The sequence below is a fragment of the Periophthalmus magnuspinnatus genome, chromosome 11 (genome assembly GCF_009829125.3).
Source record: "Periophthalmus magnuspinnatus isolate fPerMag1 chromosome 11, fPerMag1.2.pri, whole genome shotgun sequence".
NCBI classification, from domain to species: Eukaryota; Metazoa; Chordata; class Actinopteri; order Gobiiformes; family Gobiidae; genus Periophthalmus; species Periophthalmus magnuspinnatus.
The window spans coordinates 22,860,022-22,883,657 of NC_047136.2; the positions used below are offsets into that span (position 1 = coordinate 22,860,022).

The following is a 23,636-nucleotide window of genomic DNA, read 5'->3' on the forward strand; positions in this document are numbered from 1 at the left end:
CCTTTCGGAAAAAGATAAAGGAAAAAAATATCACAGGGGGTTGAAAAACACTGCAGATTTCAGCAGAATCAACAAGTGAAGCACTAAACGCTGTAAATCAGAGGTGAGAGAAATGTGATTTTCTTTGTAAATCACAGGTGACCAATGAGCTCCTTTGTTTCACATGTGTCACTGATAAAAACAGATCTGATTGCACGATCACGTCTGCCCGGGCTTGAGATGCAACAGAGGATGTACGGACTAGACTCATATCAATCTGTATAGAAAATCATATCATTCTGGATTTGCGACGCAACCAAAGGTGAATATACCTGTCAAATTCCTGTCCCATTAAATAAAGATCTTAGAATAAACATTTTTAACATATTTTGAGAATATATCTTTTCTCCCACCAAAACAAAAACTGCAAGCTCATACAATGCTAATCTGTGGGCAGCGGAGCACAATCAACTTCTGTTTTGCTGAATTCATTAATAGAGGACACAATGTACAAACTATCCATAGGCTCACGACGAACTAGAAGAAAACAATTTGTATTTACAATTTGTGCAAAAATTTGAAAATATCTAAAACTTTACAAGATTTCAGAGTGTGAACTTAAACTAAAAAGAAACTCCATAATTCAATTTATAAAATGAGCTGAGGGGCGTTCAGCATCAACTGTGGGCTGACCAGTTCACTGGACAGTCCTGCTTTTCAGAAAAAGGACGGCAAAAACGAGTGATTTATTCTGGAAAAACAAGGAAACATGCGGCGATCGTATATTCTGGTGGTTTTACTCTGCAGTCTGCCTTTAGCAGGTAATGTATGGAACATTTCTGTCTAATTATATTTTTGATGATTATTTCTTTGGTCAAAAAGTTCAACTATTTTTGCTGATGATGCAGACTTGTGTGTTCCTGTTGGGGCTGGACAATACTGAAAAAAAACCCAATAAACTTGCATCTTTTCTGACAGTATTGTGATGGTGATTATATTTGTGATTTTTAAAAAGTAGGGTTCTGTTCAAAGTGCAGACCATGAATAACTCCTGAAATATGAACTGACCGCACAGAGTTTAAGATCTACTGTAGCTTCAAATGTGGTGATTTTGATAAACATTTGTGCTGAATTTTGAAGAATTTCAGAAACAAATTTACTGTTTTTTTGTTTTTGTTTTTTCTAACTGGATTCCATCACTGTAAAAAAAAAAAAGATGTTCTGTACTATCTAAATAACTGCAGTCCTTTTATATATATATATATATATATATATATATATATATATATATATATATATATATATATATATATATATATATATATATTTGAATATACATAGCCTCCTGTCTTACTTTCTTTTCTTATATTGAACAATGGATATAATCTCCTGCATTTGTAATTCATACTCCTACAGTTTATGGCACAATGTTATTCTGCCGCTTTTCAGCAGTCAACCAGTGGTTGACCAATTATTGGTGCCCGCAGAATGGTGTCGTCTTCATAGATAATTGGAGGGCATTTGAGGGGAAGCCTAGGCTTATACGTAGAGACGGCATCCATCACATGCAGGCTGGCTCCGCCCTGTTAGCTCAGAATATGATTGCTAGTCTAGATTGACCAGGTAAGACTAGCACGCAGAATAGCTCAGGGAAGCACAGCTATAGTGACATTAGGGAGCAGTTTAGACCAGTGAGGCACAGCTCAGTCAGCGAGAACAGCTCCAAACAGACTGTGTGTGCCCCACGTACAAAAAGTACAAATAAAACACCCCTAAACTCAAGGAAGCTGTCAGATCTCATAACTTAATAAAAATAAATAAATGTGCCGCAAATAAACAAAATGATAAGTGTGTAAAATGTGGACTGCTAAACATCAGGTCTCTTTCCTCCAAATCTCTTTTAATAAATGAACTAATTGGCGACCTTAATATTGATCTGTTAGCCCTAACTGAAACATGGCTTAGGGAAAATGACTATGTTAGACTAAACGAATCTACACCATCAAGTCACATGAACTTTCAGAGTGCCCGGAGCACAGGTCGAGGTGGTGGTGTGGCCGTCATCTCTCATTCCACTCTAATTCTCAGCCCCAGACCCAACTATACATACCTCTCCTTTGAAAGCCTTGCACTCTCGATTACGTGCCCCAATTGGAAAAACCAAAAAGCTGTTATATTTATAATAATTTATCGACCTCCTGGTCCATATGCCGACTTCCTGACAGAGTTTTCTGATTTAATTTCAAGTTTAGTTTTGAATTGGGAAAGGATTGTTATAGTTGGAGATTTCAACATACATGTTGATAACGGCAGTGATTGCCTCAGTAATGCTTTTGGCACGCTCCTGGATGGGATCGGTTTCACCCAGAGTGTGAATAAGCCGACTCACTGTCACAATCACACACATTAATGATCTAATTGTCCTTCCTCAAAACCCTATACTCTCTGACCATTTCTTAATTACCTTTCAATTTATACTAAAAGACTATCCAGCCCCGCAGAAAAAAACTATAATGAAAAGAACATTATCAGATAAATCGGTTACAGAGTTTAAAGGAATTAATGAGCCATTACTGAAAGATATGTCATGTGACAATGAGAATAATTTTAATCCAACTGTCACTGATCAATTGGTTGACAGAACAATGTTCACCTTAAAATCTGCTCTCGATGTTGTAGCTCCGCTAAAACAGAAAAGCATTAAACCAAGACCTCTGGCTCCATGGTACACGTTACAGCTCAGGACACTCAAACAACATGTGAGATGCACAGAGAAGCTTTGGCGCCGCTCGCGCTCTGAGCAGTCTCTGAAGGCATGGAAGCTCTGCCTGCTCACTTATAAGGCCGCTCTGCGGAAAGCCCGAACCAGATACTATTCAAATCTAATAGAAGTAAACAAAAATAACTCCAGATTTCTGTTCAACACTGTAGCCAGGCTGACAAACTCCCACACTGCTAATGAGTCTCTTATCCCCTCGAACATTAGTTGTGATGACTTTCTTCAATTCTTCGATTACAAAATTACAACCATTAGAGACAAAATCAACAAAGCTACTCCAAAAATCAGCTCTGAGCTAATCCAGTCTGTAATGCCAATATCCCACATGGATCCTCTAATAATATTAAATAAATTTACTCCTGTTGATGAGGTGGAGATTACCTCAGCCATCATGTCATCCAAATCATCAACCTGTATACTCGACCCTATTCCAATCAGACTCCTCAAAGAAGCCCTCCCCCTAATAGATTCCATCCATAACATAATAAATATGTTGTTAGAAAATGGCTACGTTCCTCAGTCCTTTAAGTATGCTGTGATTAAACCCCTTTTGAAAAAAACTAACCTAAATCCTGATGAACTAGCCAACTATAGACCTATCTCTAATCTTCCCTTCCTCTCAAAAATTCTAGAACGAGTGGCGGTGGAATAGCTCTGCCGCCACCTGCAGGACAATAATATATTTGAAAAATTTCAATCTGGATTCAGAGCTCACCACAGCACAGAGACTGCACTGCTTAAAGTAACAAATGACTTACTACTAGCTGCTGATAACAGGCTGGCTTCAGTCCTGGTCCTACTGGACCTACTGGACCTCAGTGCAGCGTTTGACACCATTGATCACAACATTCTACTGCAGAGGTTAGAATGTGACATTGGAATCAGAGGGACCGCCCTCAAATGGTTTAAATCCTATCTATCAGATAGGTACCAGTTTGTTAGTATAAACCAGAGCACCTCTCCCTGTTCTAAAGTAGCCTGAGGTGTTCCACAAGGATCTGTGCTTGGTTCAATCCTATTTACTCTGTATATGTTGCCATTGGGTAACATTATCAGCTATGCTGATGACACTCAGCTGTACTTATCAATGAAACCAAATCAGACTGATCAAATAGATAAACTTAGTGCCTGTGTGAAGGACATCAAAACCTGGATGACCTTGAATTACCTGCTCTTAAATCCTGAAAAAACAGAGGTCATTGTCGTTGGTCCCAAAGGTCAAAGAGATTCTCTGTCGGACCAGATAATCTCACTCGACAATGTGAGTATAGCTTCTAGCCCTACTGTAAAAAATCTTGGAGTCCTATTTGATCAAAATCTCTCATTCACAGCCCGTATAAACCTAGCTTGTAAAACCGCATACTTTCACCTGCGAAATATAACTAAAATTAGAAATATTTTACCTAAAAACGATGCTGAAAAACTCATCCATGCATTTGTTACTTCCAGACTTGATTACTGTAATTCTCTGCTCGCCGCCTGCCCCAAAAGTACTATAAGGAGCCTCCAGTTGGTCCAAAATGCAGCGGCCAGAGTCCTAACAGGAACTAAAAGAAGAGACCACATCAGTCCTGTACTAAAATATCTGCACTGGCTTCCTGTCGAGCTTAGAATCAAATTCAAAGTCCTCCTCCTGACATACAAAGCCCTAAACGGTATGGCCCCATCCTATCTGCAAGATGCTATTGTCCCGTACCAGCCAAACAGAGCACTCCGCTCTCAGAATGCAGGACTATTAGTGGTTCCTAGAGTGTCCAAAAGTACAGTGGGAGGGAGAGCATTCAGTTACCAAGCTCCTGTGCTATGGAACCAACTCCCTGCTGATGTTAAACTGGCCCCCACAGTCTCTGTATTTAAGACCAGGCTTAAAACCTTCCTCTTCGGTATAGCGTATGACCAGGTTACTTAGTGAGGGAGTTAGGGTCATTAAAACCCGGGATAAGATAGGCTGCAGTAGGAGTAACTAGCTGGGGGAAGTATGGCAACCTGAGCACTATCCTCTGCTTTGTCCTATTTTCTCATCAGCAATGCTATTCACATGTTGTCCCCTGTCCCACTCCCCCTGTGGAGTGTAACTCTTTCAGATGCCCCGATGACAGCTGGACCCTCTCCTCCTCCCTGCCTGGCCCTCCTCCACCCGCCTCCCTCTCCTCCTTAGCTGGCTCTCATCCTCCTCGCCCGGCTCTCCTTCTCCTCGCCTGGTCTTCCTCCTCCTCGCCTAGCCCTCCTCCGCCCCCCTCCCTCCTCCTCGCCTGGCCGATTTTTCTTGTTTTGTCTGCTTTTTCCTGTTGTTTGATTTTCCTGTTTGTTTTTGTGTGTAGGCGGCACGGTGGCTGAGTGGCAACACTCATGCCTCACAGCAAGAAGGTTTGGTTCGATCCCTGTCGCCCAGGCCTTTCTGTGTGGAGTTTTTCATGTTTCTCCCTGTGTCTGGATGGGTTTCCTCTGGGTACTCCGGTGTCCCCCATCAACCAAAACATGAACGCCCTTCGAGACAACTGTTGTTGTGATTTTGGGCGTTACAAAAATAAAATGAATTGAATTGAATCGAATTCTAGTAATTATTAGTTCATAGTTCATGTATTTGTTGAATCCTGCAGTAGTGTGGTTTAATCATCACTGTGTTCTTGTTATAGATCTGCATGTGCCTTTTTAGGATATGGAAGATTAGGTCATGACCTCGATTTCATTCATACTTCAGTATATTTAAATTAAAAAGTATGTTGCTCAAACTGCTGACCATCAAATCAAGTGAGTAAGACATTTGTTTGTTTCCACTCGGGTTCATAATGTCCTCCACTGACCTCCGATGGGATGGAACAGACAAAGTGTGTCTTTGTTATGGGGAATGTTCCAATGTATTCCCATGGGATTTCATAATACTTTAGATCTACAGTGCACATTCACCTGAGTTTATGAATAAATCTGGAGTTGCTCTCTGGTCCTGACAGGTCACTTCAGCTGAATGGGTCACATACAAGATACATTTACCTGGATAACCATTGATTTATATTTGATGAACACCTCCAGCACTATTCAGTACACTGTACTGTAATGTAATGTAATTATAATAGTGACCTGTCCAAGGATTGTCCATTTTATGTGTATTGTCCCTGTTTAAAAAATACACTTAGATCTTAACTTCAATTTAAATGTCCATAACTCTCTGCCCCTCTCCCTTCTCCCTCTATCTCCCTCCCTTGCTCTCTCTACCCCATCTCTCTTCTTATCCCCTCCATCTCTTAACTCTCTCCTCTCCCTTCCTCTCTCCTTCCTTCCCTCCCTCACTCTCCTCTCCCCTGCTGCCTCTCTCTCTCCTCCTCCTCCTCCCCCTTCACCCCCAACCTCAATTTCTCTCCCTCTCTCCCCCTCCCTCTCTCTCCTCCATCTCTCTACCTCTCTCCCCCTCCCTTTCTCTCTCTCCTCCCTGCTCTCTCTTTCTCCCCCCCCCCTCCCTCTTTCCCCCCTCTCTCTCTCTCTCTCTCTCTCTCTCTCTCCCTGTAGCTGGCCTGCGCTGTTACACCTGTCTGTTCCCGGCCATCTCTCCTCTGGACTGTTTTAAGTTCCCTCAGGAGTGTCCAGCCGGTCAGCGCTGCCTCTTCAGTGAAGCCACCGGACGACGAGGTACTGCCCCAAACACACAGGGCTATTACTGTTAAAGGTGCACTACGTCACTTTTCCGCTGGAGGGTATGTCGCCTGCTTGACTCTATGACGGTTTTCCTTGAATGTTTCACTGTAGGGCACTGAGCGGGATCGCCTCTCCACAGACTGACACCTGAAGGCACCGTTCACTAGTCTCTGTAGAGATAGACTAAATAACAAAAATAAATTCCATATTGTGAAATATTCCAGATAAAGTAATAACATCTGTAATGACTAATGTGCCCTGTGCAACAACAAACACCACCGGTTAAAGGTGTACAGACATCTTTAAGTGTGTCTTCAAACAGACCAACATTTCTACACACAATCAGGTGTTGTACCCTCCAGCTGAAAAATTACATAGTACAGCTTTAACAAGAGCATGAGGCAATATATCTTATGAGAAAAAATGGAAAATAACATAAACTGGAGTGGAATACTGTCATACAATACACACCTGATACAACAGAGATGCCCACAGCTGTGAGTGCCCACCTCTCCACTCCGTTAAACTGTCCCAGGCACAGGGCAGGGCTTATTTTAGGATAATGTGATTACGCTCAGTCTGGGACGTGATGCCAGTGTTTGATCAGATAAAGCCTCTTTGTGATCAACATGAACTGGAACAAACCTGTGGGAGCGACAGTTTATGTGTTGTCTTTTGTTCTTTGATTTACAGGTCCAATATTACAATAACGTGACTCTTGTGAGCTTTAAGCTGTTATAATGCTGTTACCTCCTCAAAAACATACCTGGAATTGTTTTGTTTGATCATCCAAAGCTCAAAATGCTCTGTTCCACCTTGTGATTTCATGTAGCGGCAGTTTTCAAGTTAATAGCTTCTTTTACCTTTTGTTCAGTAGAAATTGGCAATTAAATTATCCAAATGATGATTCTAGTGAAGTTGTGTGGAGTTTAAAAACACAGTGGAGCACTTCCTGTATTACCACATGACATCACAAGGTAGTTTTCTGTTTGAGAGGAGAACTGTTTAATAGCCTAAATGTGCAGCGTTTGTGTGTTAAACATGTGTGAATGAAACAAAACACAACTCCAGGTCTGTTTGTGATGAGGAAACAACATTGGAACATAGATCAGAAAATGGCATAATATGGGCCCTTTCATTTATACATTTGAATCTTCACCAGTCCTTCATTTTATATTTAGAGTCTAGATGTTCAAATTGAGTTTTTACCAAATGTAAAATAGTAGTCTAATCCTGTTTATGTTCTTTGGTCTGGTTTCCTCATTAGGAATGCTGTCTTTTACATTAACCTATGAAGATGTAGTAACTGTGCAGCTGTGTAATTTATCAGTTCAAATTGTCTGAGATCATTTTGGGGCTTTTTTTTTGTTTGTTTGTTTTGTCAGACATTGCTCAGTAAATGGTTAACAAGTATATTGTCTTGTATGTTTTTCTTTTCATAGGAGCGCTATCAGTGACCATGTATGAGAAGAGCTGCGCGGTGCCGTCTCAGTGTGGAGTGAGCGGACAGAAATACTCCAGCGGCCTATACTTCAACTACACCAACCTCTGCTGCGACACTGACCTCTGCAACAGCGCCCCCTCTGGTCTGAGAGCGACAGTGCTGAGTCTGCTTCCTGTCCTGGGACTCCTGCTCTACTAACAATACACAAAACAACTGAAAAATGCGCAGCAATAATAAGTATTCATATTTCTAAACAAGTAGAAAATAATCAATTTAATTTCAATTCACAATAAAAATAGACTCTTATATGAATGTGCAGGTTATAAACCCCACTTGAATTGATATGCCAAAGTGCTTGAATGTACTTGAATGTAGGCTTATAGTTTTAAAGAGGGGGTATTATGCAAAATCTTTTTTTTTTTTTTTTTTTTTAGCTTTCTACTATAATAACATGATACTAAACTGTACAGAGCAACTTAACAAACCTGATGTGATGTGCAGTAGTTTCATTAGTGGCATGCACATCAATTGTAATGTGACAGTGCTCTGAATGGGGACTGACTCAGTGCAGAGAGCAAAAGAAGGGGTATCTCAGAGCGTCAAAAACAGAAGTGAAGCTTATAAAACATGTTAATATGTTGTGTTCTGCAAATATAGCTTTTTTGAAACAAAAGGTAACATGGTGATCTAAATGTTATGTGTTAGCAGTTAATACCCCACAGTAAAATACTCCCTCTTTAATAAATACTTTACTATTCAATACATGAAGTTTTTACCATAGCTAACAATAATGAAGCAAAGCGTTTCTTTGTAACTTTATTGACAATGTAATAAAACAATTGGTGTAAAGCTTTAAGAAAAAAATAGAAAAAGTTTATTTCATTTGCCTTCATTTTGTCCACTGTTTGAATGAGTGCTGGACTTTATACAGTTTCTTCAGTAGATAATTCATACATGATAAAGCATACGAGCTATAACATCATATAATTTTGCGAAGAGTTCAGCAAAAAGCACATTTAAAAGAAAGGATAAGACAATGCAGATTACTAAAGTTAAAGATAGAAAAATAGCAGAGTTTTGAATACACAAATAGGTTAATACAATGTGTCTATAGCTGATACAACAGAGAAACATCAACAGAGCTCAACAGTGCCACTTCTGGTTGCAGAGAGTAAATACCCCATTTATTTTTCCCATAGACCGTTAAGAAAACTCATTTAAAGTGATTCAATGCAGGACAGAGACGAATCAGCTACTACAGAATAACTTACACAACCACAATGCAGTAACTCGAACACTAAATATATAAAAAATCTGGAAATACATGACAAAAATATGTAAAAGTTACTCATTTATAACTTTTACTTCACTGTAATCAAATTGTACGGTATGTTTTATGGCTTACACTGTAGCTTTAAATCCTTCACCAAATCTTTTCAAACATCTACAACATCTATAGGAAAAATAAATAATAATTTTACTTCCTGATCCAGAGTTGATACACTGTTGAGCTGTTTAACTTGTGAGTCTTGAAATATTCAGACCATTCCCTTTTAGCACTGCCCACAAAGAATGACACTTATTTTTACACAAGTTGGGACGGAACATAAAATCAGCTGTAACTCAAAGTTATTCCTCTTCATTAGATAATTGCACTTAGGAGAATCACTGCCCTGATATGAGACAATGAACACCGAAAGTAAAAACAAACAAAACATAAACAGCAAATTGGATAAAACTTCAAAGTTCTTCATACAGGGCTATTCTTTACAGCAGAACAAATTCAATCATGTTTAAAGGTCCTATATTACACACAAATGACTCTTGTAAGCTTTAAGCCCTGTTATAATGTTGTTACCTCCTAAAAAAACAGACCTGGAGTTGTGTTTTGTTTGATTCACACATGTTTGAGCAACTCTGGGTCTGCCATCCCCAAAGCTCAAAATGCTCAGTTCCACCTTGTGATGTCATGCAGTGGTAGTTTTCCAACTTAACAGCTCCTTTTACCTTTAGTTCAGACATTGGCAATTCCATGGCTGAAATTATCCAAATGGTTCTAGTGAAGGTGAAGTTTAAAAACACAGTGGAGCACTTCCTGTATTACCACATGACATCACAAGGTGGAACAGAGTGTTTTCTGACTGAGAGAAGTGCTATAAATATGCAGGGTTTTGTGTTAAACATGTGTGAATGAAAGAAAACAAAACTCTGGGTCTCTGTTTTTGATGAGAAACATTATTATATAGGTCATAAATGTGTGTAATATGAGCACTTTAATTGCAATTCTTATATTACTTATTTTAAATGTATTACGTATTTTAAATCTATGACCTTAAACAATGATATTAAAACCAGCCTTCATTTGACCTTTATAATGCATAAAATCCCCACTCCTCAGCTCCAAATATATAAAATGATCTATTATATTCCATTGTGCAGTTATTCTCCCAATATAAGTTTACTTCATTAGGTTGTTTAGTGGAGATTCCCTCTTTAACCTTTGCTTTTCGTGAGAATAAAAGCCCACAATGCCCCTTACTTGTAAATTGTAACTTCAGCTCCTTTAAAACACATATGGTTGTCTTGACGCATCTCACTAAAACAAGCCACAATTAAAAAATCAATTTACATCTGTTACAGCATTCAACTGTCATGTTTATGTTATTTCTATGGTGATAAGCCATTATAATAAATTATCCTTCATTGAATACGGCTAGATTGCATAAAATGTCCAGTTCCCATTTCCCCGATATTGAGCAGATTATAAATATGTCAATTGTTCTTCATTGCATAGTTATTCTCCCAAATATATAAACAAAACTTTTACTTTATTACACTGTATTAAACAATTACTTTATTATTATTGGATGAAGTGATTTCCTTTTCAACTTCCTGCATTTTGTGTTTCCTTTTCAGCTTCCTGTATCAAAATACGTCTTAAGCATTTGGACCAACTTGTAACTTCCTGATTTCACACTTGTGCACAAATATCACATCAGAACTGGACTAAACCGGGACTAAACCTGCAACTAAACCAGGACTAGACGAGGACGAGACGAGGCCAGGACGAGGCCAGGACGAGGCCAGGACGAGGCCTGGACTAGACCTGGACTAGACCAGGACTACGCCAGGACTACACCAGGACTAGACCAGGACTAGACCAGGACTAAGCCAGGACTAGGCCAGGACTAGGCCTGGACTAGGCCTGGACTAGACCTGGACTAGACCAGGACTACGCCAGGACTACACCAGGACTAGACCAGGACTAGACCAGGACTAAGCCAGGACTAGGCCAGGACTAGGCCAGGACTAGGCCAGGACTAGGCCAGGACTAGGCCAGGACTAGACCAGGACTAGACCAGGACTAGACCAGGACTAGACCAGGACTAGACCAGGACTAGACCAGGACTAGACCAGGAGAAGTCTACATGAGGACTAAACCAGATGAGGTGTGTAAAACTAAATAACAATATATTCGCTGACATTACAACAGTGTGAATGAAAATTGTTTAAAATAATCCTTCCTGTAGTTCTTAAAGGGGAAGTGACATCTATTGAAATGGTTTCCTGTTTCTGTGAACCGTTTTCAACTTGACTTAGAAAAGAAATCCTTCAAGTCTACTTTGTTATAGTCAAATCTTTGTTCTCAGAGTAAAAAAAATCTGATCATGAGACAGTTTTGTTTGACAGTTTTGACATTTGAGCTGTTATCTCACTTAAGAAATATTTGCAGAATTTGTTCAAGTTTCATGACGTGACTGAAGTGATAAACTACGTGACAATGACCCTGTACACTTCTCACAACAGTGATGTTTGTATAAATGAATGAAGTATTACTGATAAACAAAAGTAGTTATATATTAAACACAAAATATAGTTAAAGACATCAAGCTTATATTAATAAAGAAGGACCTAACTAAAAAGTAGCACTCAAAAAATGCACTATGTTTTCTGTTGGGGGGTATGCTATGTTTGTCTCCATGGAGATGGTATTGTGTTGTCTGCAATGTCCCACAGTATTGCATTAAACTTATCAATGCAGCATTTGTTCAATTTCAGGTGTTTGTGTTGATCAAAAATACCTTGAAAAACATGCATTCTTACAGTAAGTGGTGTCCCCCTCTCCACAAATCTGGCTAGTAACTTATCCTGGTGGCATCTCCATAGAATCGGACAAGTTTAATGCCAAACTCTGGATTATTCTAGGCAAAGACAAACACCATGGAGACAAGCAGATGGCAGACACTCAAAAAGAAAAGTTACACTGCACTTTTAATTCAATTTTCAATTTTGTTTGACTCTTCTGAGTTTGTGTTTTTGCTTTTTTCCTCCTTTTTCTAGTTTTTCCCATGTTGTTCAGAGCAATATATACTACACTACCAGTTAGTCATAAGTTTGGACACACCCTCTCATTCAATGTTGTTTTATTTATTTTTTACAACTTTCTACATTTGATATGCACACAGAAGACATCAAATATATGAAGCAAGATATATGGAATTATGTAGTACATAATTCCATATATCTTACTTTGTATATTTGAGAGGGTTAGTCCAAACTTTTGACTGGTGGTGTGTATGACATTTCCCTGCCACTTTCTCTGTACAGGGTGAAACTACAAACATATGGGACTTGTCTAAAACCTGTTGGACAAGTTAAACCCAGAGACTCAAATATTATCTGAAATTTGATCGCACTTTCCCTTTTAGGCTTTCATGTTCCCGGATACAATCTCTGCCTCCATTTACAAAACGGGAATGACGTCAGATTATCATAAGTTGGGGACAATAGTCAAGTAACATCAACATTGGCTTTTATCTTAAGCATTGAACAATACTGTACACAGGTACACTGTGGAACATTGATAAACTGATACACCAAGACACTAAATGTGATCATTTTTGAATATGCAATTTGTCCTACTAGACTACTACTGGACTAGGAGGGCTTGGCACTTGCTTGTCTCCATGGAGATGTTATTGTTTTGCCTGGGATGTTACACAGTATGGCATTACATTTCTCCATTTTATTTGTATTTATTTATCTTTATTTATACCATAGAGACTAACGAGGGACGTCACCAGGCCAAGTTACATGTCAGATCTCTGAAAAGGTGGTCAAAGTTTGAAAGCCACTTCCAAATTAAAAAGTTTGCATCAGGTTATTATACATAATAAATGTATATTTATTGTAGCAAAGGGCTCTCACTGATCTCGTATAAATTACAAAATTCATAAGATTTATAGATTAAGTAGGGAAATACATATATATAATGATGTTTTAGGAGCTGGCAAAGAGGCATTCAATAAAATACAGTAATGTTGTGAAATGTTAAGTACAACTGCATCAGCAGTTACAAACAAGCCATCTAGAAGTTTGAGAAATTACAACATTAAGTGAATTATATTTGGTGATATGTTTATTATTGAAGAAAAATGACTTTGTACTATTACTATTTGCTTTGGCAATTCAGACAATTACTGTTCAACTATAGCATTATTTTAAGTATTGTTATTAGTATGTGGCAATGCTTGAAATTCAACTTATATATAATATATATATATAATATATGTATATAATAGGCTCTGTACACGACAGCGCAACCTCACTGTTAACATCACTACTTCCTGTCCAATTTAGGTTTTTGCAGGTTCATGCTAAAATGAATAAATATTTACAGATAAGGCAGTGGACAGGGAGCTGTGGGTGGATGTCACTGACAACATGTGAAACACTACACAAAAAAATGAATACTTCACCGGAAGACACTTGTCTCAATGCTAATGCTGATGCAAATTTTGAGGAATAACAGCTATATATAACGCCACACACTGAAGTCTTCTATATATAAAAATAATTGCCTCGTCTTTTAAAAATTTTAATTAATTTGAATTTTAATAGGTTGTTTATTTTATGTTTAGTAAAAGTGACTCCTAACTTTGAGACACAGCGTGCTAGCTAGAGTGCTGCTGTGCAAAGAGCCTGTTGGATCAAGGCAAATTACTTTGTATTTTTTCTATAATAATTTTGGAGCAAATCGTGGTCGTCTCAAATCTACAAAGAAAACATTAGAATAGCGACTTAAAGCTATGATAACTGATAGTAAGTCATGCAATAAAACCAACCAGTACAGCCTGGATAAAATGTTCCACCTAGCACCTTTAAAATCTCCTATAACACAGCATTTAAAGGGCCCATATTACGCTATTTTCTGATCTGTTTTATAATGTTGTTTCTTCAACAAAACATACCCGGATGTTTTATTTCATTCACCCATGTTTAACACACTGCATATTTAGTTCTTCTCTCAAACAAAGAACACTGTTCCACCTTGTGATGTCACGTAGTAATACTTCATACACCTTCTCTAAAATCATTTGGATCATTTCAGCCCATCATCTCTATTATACAAAAGGTAAATGGTAGCTGAAAACTTGGAATTAACCGCTTCATGACAAGTTGGAACAGAGCATTTTGAGCTTTGGAGATATAGACAGACTAATGATGCAGGGAAACTCAGACACGTGTAAATGAAACAACATTATAACATGGCTTAAAGCTCACAGGAGTCAGTTTTCGTAATATAGGACCTTTAATGATATGAATTTTGTTTAGCTGTTGTTTTGTCCCTGTGTTTTGATCGCATTTACTTGAGCACTTTGACCACAGACGCATAGGCGATGTGGATCTCGTCGTCCACGGGACAGGTGGAGGCAAACTCCTCCCGGGCATACGCTGCATTCAGGTACCTCCACAGGTTTGTGAGGGACTCCGGGATGCTGAATTTACGGTACTTTAAGCACACCACCTGGGACATAAAGAAGATATGAAAGTTAAGAAAATGCATTTTGTTTTGTATGAGAGGTTTTACATCTTATTTCATTTAGACCAGGTCAAATAGGTTGTGTTCACATTCTCAAATTTGATGATGTCCTTATTTCAGATGGAGGGCACAGATCTTTACAACTCTTTGGGAGATTCACCGTTTTTGAAAGAAATGTCTAAATCTATGATCCACACATGCTGAACCTTATTATTTGTTGGGGACTGGCTCCACAAACTTGTCATATTAATCTTTAGTCTTTTCACCTGATAACAATCACATCTCTGAATTGAATTGAATAATGGCACCACTTTCTGAAACTATTGTCAAAAAATAATACTTGTTATACAGAAAATTTACAATAGAAAAAAGACATTTTCTTTGTGTGTCCTTATTAGTTAAAGGTGCCCTATATAACTTTTCTTGCTGGAGGTCATCTACCTGCTTGTCTCCGTGGAGATGCAACTGTTTTGCCTAGCATTTTCCACAGAATGGCATTATGTATAAATTACATTATGCATAACAGATAAGTTTAATGCCATACTGTAAAACATTCCAGCCAGTGCACTGACATTTCCACGGAAACAAGCAGATGGTTACATGGTTCATGAATTAAATTTTTTTGATAGTTTGTTGACATAAGCAGTATCATATATTTAAAACAGAAATATACTGAATTAAAGAAAAAATACAAAATACACCTTCCACACTGCATTATCGTATCATAACTACATGTATTGTTTTGTATTGTGTTACCTTGACGATGTGGAGTTTAGGCAGCAGGTTGCAGTCGGCCAGAGTCAGGTCCGGTCCGTCCAGGAAGTTCCGAGAAGAGGAAGTGACATCATCAGCGCTGTTCTCGTCGATCTCATCAGGAAGTGGGCAGCCCAGATAATCATCCAGCTTCTTCAGAGCCTTCAACAAACCCTTCTCCAGAGCTGAGACACAATACACAGAGAGAACTATATATAATCCTGTTTTTTGTTTTTTTTCATAGACTTTTTTAAAACTTTAATACATGTTTAAAAGGCATGACAGAGACTAAGCAGCATCAGACCATAAGGGTGACATATCCAAACACATATTATATTATAAATATATATATATATATATATATATATATATATATATATATATATATATATATATATATATATATATATATATATATATATATATATATATATATATATATATATATATATATATATATATATATATATATATATATATATATATATATATATATATATACACACACATACACATATATATGTATAAACATTAAAACTAAAAAGTATAAAAATAGAAAACTTTGAAGAATTTATTTGCTGTTTAATTTTCAAAATTCAATGGTCAAGAGTTACCCGAGAGCCAAGTAGTTCCATTCAAAGTTTTTAAACAAACTCTTTAAACTACTTTTTGTATAAGGGTTAATATTAAAGGTCAGGTCTCAGGAACCATTCTTCTGCACTGGTTTAGCTCAGACCCAGAACAGGAGAATTAGAGTGCATTCACACTTGTACTGGTTGGGTTCTGGTTTGAGCCCAGTTTAGACCTTCATGTAGACTAGGGTTGGCCCTACTCTAGTCTGGATTTAGTCCTTGTCTGGTCCAGTTTTAGTTCCAGGTTTAGTCCTAGTTTAGGTCCAGCTCTGATCTGTTTTTTTCAACGATGCATTCACACTTAACAGATGTTTCCTGATATTTTTCTAAAGACCCACAGCACTGAAGCTGTTGTTACAGGGGTACGTAACTAGATTTACAACTATTTTTTGTAAAGCATGAACCTCAGTGATGTCCATCTGGGCAGAATTGTTTAATTGCATTAAACCACACCCAGAAAGAATGCATGTCTTTCAGTATATTTTTGAAAACACCTGTAAATAAATATGACTCATACAGAAAACATCTCCATTGAGACAAGCATCCTGCACCTTAACCATAACCTAACCTTATTTAGAGTTTGAAAATAGTCAATATAAGTCTAATGAACCAGTGAAACCACTTGAGGTTAAGGCAGAGAGAATATCTTAAATTATTAATATTATATAGGGTCATATTCAGTCCAAACAGTTTACAACATTGCGATACTGAATGTTAAGTCGTGTTACCTAATTGTGAAATATTTGTTATAACCTAAAGACATTCACCAAGCCTAATCAGTTCATTTAAAACTAAAAAGTGTACTGAAGTCTTTGCTTACTGTCGTTCATTTGAGGGTTGGAGTTTTTGATGTAGGCAGAGAACTTGGAAAAGACATCCACTCCAGCTGTGTTAGACTCTGGATTACGAGCGGCCAGACGAGGATATCTACAAAAAGCAAAAAAAAAAGAAGCAAATTATAAACAGTGAAGGAAGCTCTATTTTACAACAAAAAAATAAACAATGAATGTTATTTATGAGGTTTGAAATATGACATCTTTGTATATATAGAATATAGATTATTATTTTTTGCTCCACTAAGACATTCTAAGGTACATTAGCACAGTTCTGATGTATTCCAAAAATTCATATAGGGGAATCCCAAAAAGTATTTAGATGATATTTTTTGTCAAGATTGTGCATGCCTATGATTATCATTTTAAGACAATGCTAACACAATATAAACTCTTCTAAACAAAGATAAGATAAGACTAAAACCTAAACAACCATGCAGTGTGTTCAGATGAGTTACTTTGGGGGGCAGAGATTCTCTTCCAAAAACTCCTCGATCTTGTTGGTGTCTGTTTTGACATCGGTGCCATAGAGAAGGAACGGAGGCTGGGCCCCGGGAGCCAAGTCTTTGAGGATATCAGGCTTCCTATGACAGGACGGACATGAGCCGAGAGGAAAGAGGAGGAGACAACAATGAGGTACTCTGGATTTACAGTGACTATGTTTATGTACACGACACAAATCTGATCATTATATGAATTATGAAGTTATCGAAATTAGGGATGCACCAATCCAGGGTTTTCTGTTCCGATACCAATGTCGATACTTTGGCTTTATGTATCTGCCGAAACCGGATATTAATCGATACTAAGACAGAGACTGAAATATATAATTTATTTCCTTTAAAGACAAAGTAAAACAATTTTCCTAATGTTGTAACTACAGACGTTATGGCCCAACATTGGCCAGTAAAGCGTCTTATTACATCAGTGTATGGACCAAGATGTGACATTAACTGAACAGAAATCTTCGAAGCCGATATCCGATCTACCAAAATATTCAGTATCACACTGTTATCCGATACCAGTATCGTATCGGTGCATCCCTAACTGAAATGTCACGTAAACAGCATCTGACGTGAGTAATCTGATTTCTTTCTGATTGTTCACACACAGGTTTTGGCAAGAACATAATGTAAAAAAAGGCAAACTAATGTGGAAAAGACAAACACCAGACACTGTAATTCCATGCAGCCTTATTACTGGCACAAAATTACACAACTTTGTTTCACGCCACTAACAATTTATTTAAATTTATGTAACATTTTAGATTTCCATTATGGTGTTTCCGTTTCGTTTCATGCAAAAACCTCTGTCCTTACTGTGTGCACAAGCTTACATCTCCACAAAACTCTTATTTGGCCTGAAGAAGAGCCTCCTCCTGCTTGTTTCCATGGAAATGTTGTTCCTTTGTCTATAATTTTCCACAATATGGCATCTATCTCCATGGAGAATGTTCCAAAGTATGGTTTTAACTTTCTATTTCCATGGAATTATGCACTTTTACGTCGACTTTCCTTGGCTTTAAACTCTTGCCATTTGGTCCGCTCCGCTCTCTATCAGACACACACAGGACTACAGAGCGATTATGTCATTCTCACCTCCTCAAGTCGACTGTAGTCACATCAAAAGTCACTCCTTTGAGCCACAAAACCATGAACAGCCTCTGAGAGAAGGGGCAGTTCCCAATGCTCTGCCCATCGCTGCCCGCCTAAACACAAAATATACACATTATTCAAAACCAGGGCACAGGCACAGTCAGTGGGTACATTTACACGGAATAATCAGATAACACAATAACTAGATTTTTGGTGTGTTTACAGCAAGAGAAATCCGATCATGAAAAAAAAAAAACACCTGGTGACTTCTCTCTGCTAAACAATGACATTTTTGACTAACTCTTGCATCACTCACATCAGTTTAAAGTGTTTACATTTCAATAATCTGATAATTCCAGAAATAAGATAATGATCAGATTTTCAGTGTGCGTGTAAACAGTCAGTGTAACAAACTGGAGATTAAAATAAAATAATATTTTTCCCATTAGGACAGATATGACATGACATAACAAATTTAACTTGTTGCTCCTTGTAATATCCTAAACATATAAAGGCAACTGAACTGTTTATAGACATACTGAGTTTGTGTCTGCTATATAGTTATAATCTATGGATCATTCTGTGGTAATTTGGACATTTTAAATCTCCATGTTGATCTAAAATGACTTAATAAAAGAAACAAGTCTGTGGACTTCCACATTAGAAAACAGCAGTGCCCAATAGGAGGTGACGCTGCCGTAAACACCATCACAACAAAGAACCACAAAGTTGTCAGCACCTCTAATGGAAAATATCTTGCCTACCTTTTGTTCAGTGTTTTTTGTTCACTGTCCTATGATGTTTTAATGTCTCTACTCTAAGCTAAATATGTATTTACTCTTCAGAAATTTATTATATTTGCCAATTCATACCATAATTCTCAAGTAAACATTACATCACTCTTTGCATTACATCATTCTTTGTACTATCATGCAGCTAAATCATTCTCACAAACCTTAAACCAAAACATATTTACAATGTTATTGTCTAGAACATGATATGCCATAAATTACTCTATTGTCTGACTCAAACTTCACTCATGAGTGGTTCAAGTATCACATGTAGGCAGCTCAGGAAGTGAACGCAGTCAGCCACGGCTCACAAATGCACCTTGTTTCTATGTGGGAAGTTATACATCAAGTTCAGCCATTTCTGTTTATCTCAGTGTCTCAGTCTCTCATTCCAGCCTTCGTAATATCAAAAGGAGGTCTATTTTCAAATAAGGAACAAGAATGTTTGAAGCAAAGAGATCAACACCAAGTTTCACTTCATGAGAAAAATGCTTGTACGTGCTGTAAAGTTCAGATAGAGGAATAATTTTTAAGGGTTGTACTTAAGTTTGCATAAGACCACGAGGGAGACACACACCGCCATTTTGGGTCTATTGCAGGGCACTGGGGGGATGTGTACATTTGGAAAATCTGGTGTCAAGTTTGGTCAAGGTTAGGTGTAAGCTGTTTAAAATACCAACTATACTGTATCCATAGTTGGACAAATATTAGGCTATAATGTTAACTATTTATTACAAGCAAAATTAATTATAAATACTATTATTATTACTATCTATGTAACCTATCCTGCATATGGAATCAGTGGCCTAATATGTGTGGCATATGTAAAAATGGAAATGTTTTAGACAGCCTACTCATGAGTTTCAATTAGCAGCGTTCCATTAGCAACCACCAGGCCAATTTACAGCTCAGATCTGTGGAAAGGCCACTCCATATACAGTAAGAGTGTCAAAGTCTATTAGTTGGCAATAAAAATGTAATAAATGCAAGAGAGAGTGCAAGTGTTGTGCACGTTTAAGACCATGCTGTGGAATATTCCAGGAGATGAGCAGGTGGAGGACACACCAACCGAAAAATTACATAATGCACTTTTAATTTTAGCTCTTGGCTTAGTGACTAGTCTTTCCCCCTCGCTGAGCTAGTACACTATCATTATACCCATTGGTGGAATGTAACAAAGTGGTAAAGAACTGTACTTTTAGGTATCTGTACTTTACTTAAGTCAATTTTACAGTGGATACTTTTTACTTTTACTTCACTACATTTGAAAGCAGGTATATGTACTTTCTACTCCACTACATTAGAAAAACTAAAAAGTACTTTGCTTATTTTTACCATGTTCGTGATAACATCCTGACTAAAGTTTTCAAGTTCAACCTTTGGCTTTGAACAAAACAAAAATTAATACACAAAATGCATTAAAAAAAAAAAAGAAAGAAAGAAAGAAAGAAAGAAAGAAAAAAGAAAAGAAATTGATTGGTATTGCTACTGTTGACCAAAATCTGTATCATGTTTTAATCAATACCACTACCTTTAACCTTTAACTTTTTACTTTTTACTCTCAAAGTACATTTTTAAACAAGTACTTAAATAGATTGATACTTTTACTTTTTACCTCTGTATCTGTATTTTTACTTAGGTAACAAAATAGAATAGTTCATCCAGCTCTGATTATAGTTTGTGCTGTGTCCACAAGGGAAACACAGGCCATTTTAGGTAGAGCAGGCTACAGGCTATATATTTCACTAAAGGAACAGAGGATTAGATTAGCCCACAACAAGGACGAGTCAGCTAGCAGCATTTGAGGGATTAAAACCTTTATAAATCCCAGTGACTCAGCTGTGGTCTACCATGGATCTATTAAAATAACTACCTCATTGACATTACAGCAAATTACACGTTATAAAAAAGTGATACGAAGCCAGACTACTGATAAATATGTTAAAATTACACACATTAAACAGCCGTTGGTTGAAATGCTAAATTTAACTGGAATGCACGCGGGTATTTTACGTAGCGTCACTTTTGCTACGTAAATGACGTCTTTCTCCATCTTCACTCATCAATCTCTTACCTTGACAAAAAGTTCAACTCGGGGATGGTTTGCGTCGCTCATCTTTGCTCAAAAACATCCAACAATCTGTTCAAAAGATAATGATAAAAAAATAAGCGGTTAAAAATGTAAGAGTCACGGTTGAGAGTTGTACTTTTTAGCTATTCGAAACCAAAGCGGAGCCAAGCCCATCTTCCGCTACTACAGTTAACCAAATGAGCAAAGTTATGACAAGGATAGCGTAATAAACTACTCAAGCGTACATGCAACAAGCTAAAACATTTATATTTTATGATTAAGTGGCATTTATACAGAAAGTATACCTTCAAAGTGTAAAACGAAGTCTAGGTTTGTTCAGGTCGGTCCTACGTGCTGGTGGTACTCGTCCCCGCGGCGCCTCGGTTTCCTGCAGCCGCTGACGAGGCGCTGTGAGCGGCTCTCAGCCAATGACGGCCCGGGAGAGGCGGAGGGTGGAGGCCGAGGAGGGTGACTTTGAAACAACAGCACCATGAGGATGAAGAGGAGAGAAATACACCCCTTTTACAATTCAAAGGTAATCTACATCTCCCAATGAAACGATATATTTCACAACAACTATTTATTTCACAAACCGTGCAGTCCACCGGATATGCCAAACTGCTGGGTTTCAGATTACATCACAAGCAAAAGCAAGGCAAGTTTATTTGTATAGCACAATTCATACACAAGTAATTCAAAGTGCTTTACAGATATAATAAAAAAAAGAAATTAAAATCACAATACAACAAATCCAAACATAAATAATCACACATAATCATCATAAAAGTAACATTAAAGGAGAAAAGTGCAGAATAAAAACCTTTCAGTCATATGCAGCTAAACAGAACTGTTTTGAGCCTGGATTTAAACATTGTCAAAGTAGAGGCCTGTCTCACTAAAACTGAAACTCTGATTCCTCATGTTTAGTCCTGATCCTGGGACCAGCAGGAGGCTGGTCCCTGAAGTCCTCCTCATGTGAGATGGTTCATGTGGCTCATGTAGGAGATGTTCTTTGGTGCTGATCCATGGAGAGACTTGTTCACACAGAGCTGCTTTAAAGTCTATTCTCTGAGCCACAGGAGCCAGAGACCTGAGCACAGGACACATGTGTGAAGGACTTCCTGTAATTACTATATTGACTTATCGTTCAATACATGATTGATGGAACAATAGTTTTTGGGGGCTCATATTTATCTTGTATACCTTTTCTTTGCACTACTGGGACATTTTTGATAATTTTTTGGCTATATGATAAGATTTGAGCTGTAGAAGTTTTAATTAATTTGTTTCATTTTGCTATTTATTTATTCATTGCAGCTAATATTTTATAAAAATTCAAATATTTGCATTAATTGTTGGTTCACCTGATTGTTTCCTGATGATATGGCTGTCAGAGAACCACCCATAAACATTGTACTCAAAAGTCAAAGAATTTCCATTGTATTATTCCCTTTCTGACATCATGGGCTGTAAATAGTAAGCACTGGTTTCTAAGGCTGTGCAAGAGCTTGCTCACACTGGGTAGTGACTTGTTAAGTGCGTAAGCAACAGTTTCTCAATCTCTGAACAGAACGCTATGTGATGTTTCCCTTGTCATTGTAGGTGCCAAGTTCAAATTTTCACTTTTTCGTTCCCGATTAAATATATCTACTGGGCAAAAAAAGAAGAAGCATGTTTTGTCTAAATCTAGATAGAGTCCTCGATGTTCCTCACACAACTTTGGAGTGATACTGTAAAGGACCACTAGATGGAGCTATTGGACTTAACGTGCAGTCATGGAAATATGCTGTAATGTTTTCTTCAAAGCAGAAAAGTGTCTACAAACCAAAATGAAGGAGGGAGTTTGGGTTTGAAGACATGTTAAATGATGTTTTTGAAGTAACTTTAATACCTGTGTGTTGTGAACTTTTTGTTAGTAGTTATGTTGCTAATTTGCTCATGACTAAATTGGTTGCATTCATGTTCTATAATTTGATGAAGTAATAATAATAATAATAATAATAATAATAATAATAATACATTTTATTTATAAGCGCCTTTCAAAACATCCAAGGACCTGTACAGAACAAGTTAAAAACATAAAAACAGCTGAAAAAACACACACACGGACACACACACAATACAATACAAAACTGGATGACGGTGTGATTGGTTTTGTGGTGAAGGATTGTCTGAACAGGTCAGTTTTGAAGAGACAAAGGGAGTCGATGTTACAAAGGTCAGGCGCGAGTTGGAGAGCAGAGCAGCTGAAGGCTCTGCCCCCCGTGATGATGAGACGGATAGAGGGGACAGAGAGCTGGAGAGAG

At 37.6% G+C, this 23,636-nt stretch overlaps 2 protein-coding genes across 3 annotated transcripts; one reads left to right on the top strand and one right to left on the bottom strand.

The window, feature by feature from the left end:
- The first annotated feature begins 710 nt into the window (after positions 1-710).
- On the top strand, positions 711-8,079 carry lypc (ly6 domain containing, pigment cell). The gene is made up of 3 exons (XM_055225340.1): positions 711-800; positions 6,263-6,382; positions 7,831-8,079. Exons 1-3 carry the CDS (start codon positions 749-751, stop codon positions 8,028-8,030), a joined length of 372 nt encoding a protein of 123 aa, XP_055081315.1. The 5' UTR covers positions 711-748; the 3' UTR covers positions 8,031-8,079.
- A 5,278-nt stretch (positions 8,080-13,357) lies between these two features.
- On the bottom strand, positions 13,358-23,388 carry clic1 (chloride intracellular channel 1). 2 transcript variants are annotated; one of them, XM_033975110.2, is made up of 7 exons: positions 21,636-21,735; positions 21,334-21,399; positions 18,472-18,581; positions 17,332-17,457; positions 16,861-16,967; positions 15,412-15,593; positions 13,358-14,640 (listed from the first exon to the last, which is right to left on the bottom strand). In XM_033975110.2, exons 2-7 carry the CDS (start codon positions 21,373-21,375, stop codon positions 14,479-14,481), a joined length of 729 nt encoding a protein of 242 aa, XP_033831001.1. In that variant the 5' UTR covers positions 21,376-21,399; positions 21,636-21,735; the 3' UTR covers positions 13,358-14,478. The 2 variants fall into 2 exon arrangements, with proteins under 2 accessions (XP_033831001.1, XP_033831000.1); XM_033975109.2 differs by lacking the exon at positions 21,636-21,735 and adding an exon at positions 23,370-23,388 and having other exon boundaries at positions 14,338-14,640; positions 21,334-21,381.
- Between the last annotated feature and the right edge of the window lie 248 nt (positions 23,389-23,636).

Excerpts from the sequence above, each read along its gene's own strand:
- lypc (XM_055225340.1), top strand. The coding sequence starts at position 749 with ATGCGGCGATCGTATATTCTGGTGGTTTTACTCTGCAGTCTGCCTTTA. Across the intron at positions 801-6,262 it reads CTGCAGTCTGCCTTTAGCAG|CTGGCCTGCGCTGTTACACC; the intron begins GTAATGTATGGA and ends CTCTCCCTGTAG. Across the intron at positions 6,383-7,830 it reads TGAAGCCACCGGACGACGAG|GAGCGCTATCAGTGACCATG; the intron begins GTACTGCCCCAA and ends TTCTTTTCATAG.
- clic1 (XM_033975110.2), bottom strand. The coding sequence starts at position 21,375 with ATGAGCGACGCAAACCATCCCCGAGTTGAACTTTTTGTCAAG. Across the intron at positions 18,582-21,333 it reads GAGTTGAACTTTTTGTCAAG|GCGGGCAGCGATGGGCAGAG; the intron begins GTAAGAGATTGA and ends TTTTGTGTTTAG. Across the intron at positions 15,594-16,860 it reads CAACCCTCAAATGAACGACA|CTCTGGAGAAGGGTTTGTTG; the intron begins GTAAGCAAAGAC and ends ATTGTGTCTCAG.